At 32.4% G+C, this 8,010-nt stretch overlaps 2 protein-coding genes across 5 annotated transcripts; one reads left to right on the top strand and one right to left on the bottom strand.

Moving 5' to 3' along the window:
* Positions 1-1,885: 1,885 nt before the first annotated feature.
* LOC123677355 (tubulin gamma-1 chain-like) lies at positions 1,886-3,696 on the bottom strand. Its single transcript, XM_045613823.1, has 2 exons — positions 2,626-3,696; positions 1,886-2,567 (listed from the first exon to the last, which is right to left on the bottom strand). The coding sequence occupies exons 1-2, from the start codon at positions 3,599-3,601 to the stop codon at positions 2,197-2,199; spliced, it is 1,347 nt and encodes a 448-aa protein (XP_045469779.1). The 5' UTR covers positions 3,602-3,696; the 3' UTR covers positions 1,886-2,196.
* A 251-nt stretch (positions 3,697-3,947) lies between these two features.
* Positions 3,948-7,393, top strand: LOC123677246 (spastin). 4 transcript variants are annotated; one of them, XM_045613786.1, is made up of 8 exons: positions 3,948-4,489; positions 4,544-4,714; positions 4,907-5,002; positions 5,219-5,422; positions 5,805-6,097; positions 6,156-6,395; positions 6,454-6,703; positions 7,119-7,393. In XM_045613786.1, exons 1-8 carry the CDS (start codon positions 4,069-4,071, stop codon positions 7,280-7,282), a joined length of 1,839 nt encoding a protein of 612 aa, XP_045469742.1. In that variant the 5' UTR covers positions 3,948-4,068; the 3' UTR covers positions 7,283-7,393. The 4 variants fall into 4 exon arrangements, with proteins under 4 accessions (XP_045469742.1, XP_045469744.1, XP_045469740.1 ...); XM_045613784.1 differs by having other exon boundaries at positions 3,949-4,489; positions 5,219-5,431; XM_045613788.1 differs by lacking the exon at positions 4,907-5,002.
* The last annotated feature ends 617 nt before the right edge of the window (positions 7,394-8,010 follow it).

Raw genomic sequence — 8,010 nt, 5'->3', positions numbered from 1 at the left:
AGTATTTATATACCGTTGGTTCTTATAGTTTTTAGTCTGTGGCCTTCTATGAGACTTAGTGTTTTCTTTTATAGCTAGCAAATCAAATAATCTTAGAGGTAGTTTTTTATATAAATTTGATTTACCAGTTTCTGGAAGTAAAGATTATAAGTAGTGATTTTATTCTATACAGAAGATGATGACAATATGTTTTAAGAATGTGTGTATAAATATTTTTGGACGTTAATCGGCTCTCACCAGTTTAGGGTATTTTCTGATATTTATACAGGGTGTTCTTAAATTAGAGGTACAAATGAAAATGGTAGATTCCTCAAATCATTTTAGTCCTCTAAACATGGGGCTGCAAAACGCTTTGCTTTCAAGATACAGAGTGTTAAAGTTTGATTTTTTCAATTTTTTTTTTCATACCTCCTTCCCTCAACTTAAATTTAGCATAGATATTCCAGTTTAAATATTTTATCATTTGATAAGCAAATTTTGAATGCAAATCTACAAGGTAAACAGTGTCCGCTTCTTTCCTCCAGAACTTCCCATTTGTGTACCTCTGGAGGAAGTTTAGAAAAATGTAAAAAAAAAACTGGTCCAGTACTACATTTTTTTTGTTTTTGTCTTGTTAATAAGACAAAAACATTGGTTCAACCCAATCTATGATGGATTCGATAAACTGGTATAATCAACACCAAAAGTAGTACTACAAGAAACATCCAAACAAAGAGTTTATGGGTCCATATATATAGAACTTTTTATCCTTAAAATTAACCAAGAAATTGTCGTTTTCCTTTTTACCTCAAATTGAGGAACACCCTGTATTTAGTCAAATCAAAAGTACCACAGTGTTGTCGTTAATTGAAAATGTGACAAACAGTATATTTATGAGTTGTGTTTCAGCATGCTCAATGTATATTTGAACGACATAGAAACAAACCTCATTTTACCAGTAGGTTGTACTTTAATGTTTTGATCGACAAAAAGAATATGAATAATTGTACTACTATTGGCCTTGAAACAAATACAACATCATATTGATAAAATAATTTAGAAAATAAGTTGTCATTGTATATAAATTCATTAATATTCAGCAAAGTGCATATAGAAGGCTGAAAACCAATTTATCTATTGAAAATATAATGCTTAATTTCTAAATTCATGCTTTTGATGTTGATCCGAGAGTTATCTTTACGCAGTGATGTTTTGCAACTATTTAGTTTCATTTTAAATATTTTATTTGACAAAAAAACAAATAAAATACTCAAACCAACCTTTTTATAATATTAAAAATAATGGCCAAAATAAATTCCCTTAATCCAACCATTTATAAGTACTTTGAAATTTGATTAGTTATATCTTTCAATTGAATAGATTGTGATGTAAAAAATTCCTTATTTTTATATGTTTCTTAATTATTCAACCGGTTGTTGAGGCAAAATTCAATAATTAGTCTTAAGTCATGTTTCCTTGGAAATGTCCATGGATAATGTGTATATTGAAGACATACTTCATCCTCTGAATATCATTTCAGTTGATATTTGGAGAATATTGTATTCTAAACAGTATTTTTTTAATGTACAGCTTTGCTTTCTTGAAGTTTTTGAATATATATACTTGAAAATATATAAATGAATCAATTGCGTATGTCATGCAATTTTTTTTTTCTGAAATCGTTAAAGAATTCCTACTTTATATGAGCAAGTTAAGATTGCAAAATCCGCTAAAAGATACATATATGGACCACCTATTATAACTATTTTTGTATGTTTCCTTGGATTCATGATATTGTTGATTTCAATTTCAGAAAAAATAGCATGTGTACCTCAGCAAATGCACATTCTGACCAAATATACCTTCAAAGAACCATAATTTCTCATCTTGGAAATTACTAAAACAATTTCAACTAATGTTTTTATTAAAAAAAAATTCAATTCCGTGGCACAAGCACTTAAAAAAATATTCATTATCCAATAGCAATCTTACTAAAATCATTAATCCTAACTTTTTTTAGAATTCAGCTTATTTTACTGGAAACTCTCACATTCTAGAGTTCTATAAAAAAATTATAAATAATATAAATTGTGGGTAATGGCACACTTATTTCTATACTGGTGAGATTTCGAATGAGAAATCCAAGTACTACTATAAATCTCATATTAAGTTTACAAAAAAATATATATATAGTATTTCATTACTGGTTATGAAACTTTACATACGAGAAGTAACATAGTCTTCTTTGGTGGCGGCAAGATATTCAGCGCAAAGGTCCTGTATAACTTCTTCACTCTCATCCAACTCGTTCAAATTATCTTGGAACATTTCTTCTTTCTTAAACTGATCCAAAAATGCTTCTCGCTTCCTCAACTTGTGATACTGCCCCAGTACTCTGTTGAATAAAGAACTTATGTTTGTATGATTTGCCAACATGAGCCCAGAAACTTTATAAGGAGTCTTAACATAGGGCGATTTCTTTGAGATTGCGACATTCACACTAGCAGGTCCCCAAGGAATGAACGGAGCCAACTTTCTTTCCCTGATTCTCTGTATCGACTTATGCACTTGAGTTGGATCGACTTCTCCTAAAGAAATGTGTGTTAATATAAAAATGAAAAAGATAGAATTTACACAACTACCTACCCTGAATTATATTCAAAATAGAGATGTAACAGTGTTGTGCATTTTTGTCGGGATTAGTAGAAACCATCATATTTTTTGGTTGAAGGAGCCTTTTCATAACATCTAGAACCGTTGTTTTTCCTACGCTCCTCTCATCTTGATCACAAGTTAATGGTGTAAAACCGGTCATAAGGAAGTGCAATCTTGGTGTTGGTATTAATGGAGCAAGGATACCCATCAGATCATTATTCATATAGGAAGGATATCTCAAAGTAGCCGTACTAACTGTCATTATTGTGCTCACTAAGCTGTTGATCTGTGCAAATGAAGGATTCTGAATACATAATCTCTCCGTTGCAATCCTGTTTAAAGCAGTGTTATCTAAAACTACAACAGAATCTGCAGACTCCGTCAGTCTTCTTAATGTCAGAAGAGAATTGTAAGGTTGAACCACTACATCACTTATTTCGTCTAAATTAGGAAATACGCTATAAGTTTGAACCAACTTTTTAGGAAACCTGTCAGACAATTTTTCAAGGATATTTGAACCTAATCCACTGCCTGTACCTCCCGCAATAGAATGACAAACAACAAAGCCTTCCAAACTATCACTGCCATCAGCTTCTCGATCTATTATGTCAAATATCTCTTCATTCAGTTTTTCTCCTTGTCCATAACCCGCTGCCCAATTGTTACCAGCGCCTCCGCCGTTTTTTGACAAAAATATATTTTCGTGGTTATACAACTTTGAGTAGGGTGTATTTAAGATTGTATTTATGACCCTTGGCTCCAAATCTACCAGAACTGCGCGGGGCTTATAATGTTCATCATCTGTTTGGTAAAAAAATACATCCTTTCTATCTATTCCCTCTGTAGAATATTCCCCAAGAATCCCTTCTGGGCTTATTGCATGTTCGGCACATAATCTTTTCCAAAATTCAAAACCAATTTGATTACCACATTGGCCGAGTTGGAGTGTTATCATTTCACATGGCATTTTATTTATTTTATTATGGTATATTGAAAAAAAAGTAAAATAAAAGATAACTTCTGTTATTCGAAGAATTTCAAATTTAATGCAGTAGATTAAATAAATCAACCGTGCTATATATCTAAAAGAGCTATTTTCAATACAGGTATACTTATAAGGAATAAATAATTTTGTGAAATAGTCTTTGGAAAATAATGATTTTAAATTATATTTTTCTTTCGGTTAATTTGGGAATTCATTACTATATTGAATTATTTTCATTTTTAGCAATGTTTAACGGATTGAACGGATTTCATTCGGACTTTTGAACTACAATGAAGATGGGAAACCGAAGAAAACCAGTAGATAATTCTCTGTTAAATGAAAACAAAATAAACGATTTCAGATTTGACGTTTTCCAGTACATATAATTTATTAAATAAACTTAAGTTTGCAAAACCAGCATTCGATAAATATGCATTTATAATTTCTTAATGGTTCGTAAAACACAAAGTGGAAAATCACCAAAAAAATCTAAGAAAGTTGACCCTGAATCGGAAAAAGATGTCATGTACATGACGTATGGGGATACATCTGTTCACAAAAGAAACCTATGTATTGTTTCTTTTCCTATAATTTTTCTTTTTAGTATACTAAGAGCTTTATTATATCAAATTTTTGTGATTCTCAGATTTCTTTACTGTAGTTCATCTAGTTATTTAGTGAAACCCCGAAAATTACAGAATGGTTCTCTAGAAAGTAGTTGTGTAATTGAAGAAATTCAAATGTCACATAATGTACAAAAAAACTCAGGTCCTGGCCCAGGGGACCCTCTGTTGGCCAAGCAAAAACATCACCACAGAAGAGCATTCGAGTATATTTCTCGAGCACTTAAAATAGACGAAGAGAATGAAGGTTAGTGTATAGAACTCTTCTTCCAGATAAAATACATAAACCACGATATTTAAGGTCAAAAAGAAACTGCCATTGAACTTTATAAAAAAGGAATTACTGAACTTGAATTAGGAATTGCTGTTCATTGCTGGGGAGGTAGAGGTGAAGTCTGGGAGAGGGCTCAAAGACTTCATGAAAAAATGAAGACCAATCTATCCATGGCCAAGGATAGATTACAATTTTTAGGTAAAGTCTATATTTATCTACCTTTTTGAGAAATTGTATCATGGAAACTGTAATTTAACCACTATTATCTGATTATTCATTTAGGTGTTATGAATACATAGTACACATTGTTGCTTGTTTTATTTATTTTGTTGTAATTAAATTATTTCAACTATCCATATCTATTTAAATGGTATTTACTTTTATTTGTAGAAAGCATGGATAAATTACAGCAATTGAGTGTAGAAAATGATCAATCATTAGTCACCACCCAAATCCCAGCCTTAAAACCTAGTCTCTCAAAAGCAGGTACACAGTTTTTTCATTTTGCTTTTCATTATAAAAACCCCATATAAAATGGCAATATGTATATGCAGACTTCGAGAATAACATTGTTGGTTTGAAACTAAATGAGTTGAAGACTTTCCCCTGAAAATTTATCAACAATATTGGGTGTCAAATAAGCTTTTATTCTCATTGTGGTTTTGTGATGGGTTGATTTTTTACTCGAACTTATGTTAATAGCATCTGGTAAGAAATTAACTGTAGCTACTAGGAGATCTGGTAACTCACCACTGTCCAAAAGCCAGACATTGCCAAGGTCGATGGGCTCTCGCACAACACCTGTACAACCAGTCCGTCCCTTTAATAAGCCGACACAAACACCGCCTGCCATAAAGAAGCAATTTTCTGTTCCTGGTAGCAGTTCGCCAGCAAGGAAATTTTCAGGTAGTCAAGGTACACAAAAATTAACAATTTTAAATATATGTCATCACAGTTTTCAAACCCATTTTATATTTGGTTCAAATTTTGTTATTGATGAGTAACAAATTGGCAAATTCAAATTAAAACTGGAAGAAAATGCAATTTCAATAAACCTTTTTTATTTTCTGTTTTGGATATTGAAACGCCCTGATTGATTAGAAATGACAATTGTGTTCAAACCATAAAAAGTCCAAAATGTTTTGATCTGTGCGCAATTCATGTAAACTGAATCTTACAGCACATTCGACTGGCTGCACCAGTGCGAATTTTCGTAGAGCTAAATGACATAGTTAATTTGAATTGGTGCAGCCAGTCGAATACTCTAAAAAATAACAATAATGAGCAGGAACAAGTAAACAATCTGGACGAGGAAAGTCCCCTACTCAACTGAGAGGTGTAGATCCCAAACTGGCTCAGAGCATCTTGGATGAAATAGTGGAAGGGGGTCCAGCAGTTCAATGGGACGACATCGTAGGACAAGAAACTGCCAAACAGGCACTGCAAGAAATGGTGATTTTGCCCTCTCTCCGTCCTGAGCTTTTTACCGGACTGAGGACACCCGCCAGAGGTCTGCTCTTGTTTGGACCCCCAGGGAACGGCAAGACTTTGTTAGCAAGAGCAGTAGCAACAGAGTGCCAAGTGAGTGATGATACAATAAAAAAAGAATTCTAATAGAGGGAAATTTCACAAATTTCAGGCAACCTTCTTCTCGATAAGTGCAGCAAGTCTGACTTCAAAATATGTAGGTGATGGAGAAAAAATGGTGCGAGCCTTGTTTGCCATTGCGAGAGAACTGCAACCCTCAATCATTTTCATCGATGAAGTTGATTCTTTGCTGTCGGAACGTACCAACAATGAACATGAAGCAAGCAGGAGGTTAAAAACTGAATTTCTTGTGGAATTTGATGGATTACCGTCTAATCCTGAAAGTGAAAAAGTACTGAATTTAAAATATGCAAAATCAAGCATAACTTTGGTTTTGGTACTTTTTACAGGTACTTGTGATGGCGGCAACAAACAGGCCTCAAGAACTGGATGAAGCTGCATTGCGTCGTTTCCCTAAAAGGGTCTATGTTACATTGCCCGATATGGAAACCAGAATGGAACTGCTTAGAAAATTGCTGGCAAAACAGGGTTGTTCGTTTTCGCAGCAGGAGTTGAAACGATTGGGCACTCTGACTGAGGGATATTCAGGCAGTGACCTGACAGCTCTTGCCAAAGATGCAGCATTGGGGCCTATTCGAGGTAAAGAAAAATATAACTAACAATTTAATGATCGAAGTTAGCCTCTTTTGTGACCCTTCATCCGGCGATTATTTCATAAACCCCTTATTAGACTAGGCTTATTTTGCGTCTATTTTCGAGCATTGCTTTTTGAAAATTCACTTTAAATTTTGTTGCTTGTATAAATTATCTCTCAATAATGTATGAACAAAATGATTATAGATGGTATTTTATATTCTATGAACAAAATATAAATATAACCTCAAAAAATTCAATGTTTCCAGATGTATGATTAATATAAATTAAAAAGCAGAATATATGTAAATAGGCGCCAAAATTGATGCGAAATAATCCCAAAGTAATAAGGGATTAAAAAAATTTGTTGGTTGACGCAGATATCCTTGAAATAAATTGAATTCTATTATTGAATTTGCAGAATTACAACCTGAACAAGTAAGACAGATGGATCCGAATGCTGTAAGAAGTCTTACAATGAATGACTTTCTAGAATCTTTGAAACGTATTAGAAAGAGCGTTTCACCACATAGTTTAGTTGCATATGAAAAATGGTCTTTGCAGTATGGTGATGTTTCTCTTTAGAACTAGATGTTTTGCATCATTCCCAATTCATTAAAATGTCCTTGTTCTGTTAAGTCGCATTTTGTTTTTTTATACTTTCCGTCTGTGATAATTCATATAATTTATGTTTGACATTGATGCAAAAAAAAGGTGAGTTTTTGATGTTACATGTTTTATTCGATGTATAGATTTTAGGAATTTTATAGAATAACCAGCGGTGTTTTTATGAATGTTAACTGATTTCAATTATTGAAAATGGAGCGATATGTAGTGGAGCATGTAACAATTTTAAACACAAGTTTGTCAACATACTTCATGGCATTGTTTAGTGTCTCAATAATTAGTTATGTTTTCACTGATTGAATTTGTTTTATATATTAGGTAGTCTTCAGTAAACATACAATTAATCGATTAATATTATTACGATTGTCTACTTTACTGATTTTCATAATTATTATTGAAGATTAATGCCCAATACTAAATTTTTGTTATTCACTTATTGAATATGCTTAAAAACAAAAAGAAAAGATGTATAATACTCAATAAATTTGTATTTTCACTTTGAGTAAAAATAAACAATTTCATTAAAAATTGGTATTGTTTGATTATGCTTACTTTCATTTCAATGAGCTGCTTCCTGGACGTACTTTAAATTTTCCATTTAAAAATTGCAGGTTTCTAATTTATTCTCACTATTACAACTATAAAGGCTTTTTAAATATCCCAATTTTCACACTCAAGAATTCCAC

Source organism: Harmonia axyridis, chromosome 1 (genome assembly GCF_914767665.1).
Source record: "Harmonia axyridis chromosome 1, icHarAxyr1.1, whole genome shotgun sequence".
Lineage (NCBI taxonomy): Eukaryota > Metazoa > Arthropoda > Insecta > Coleoptera > Coccinellidae > Harmonia > Harmonia axyridis.
This window is presented reverse-complemented; position numbering and strand designations above follow the sequence as displayed.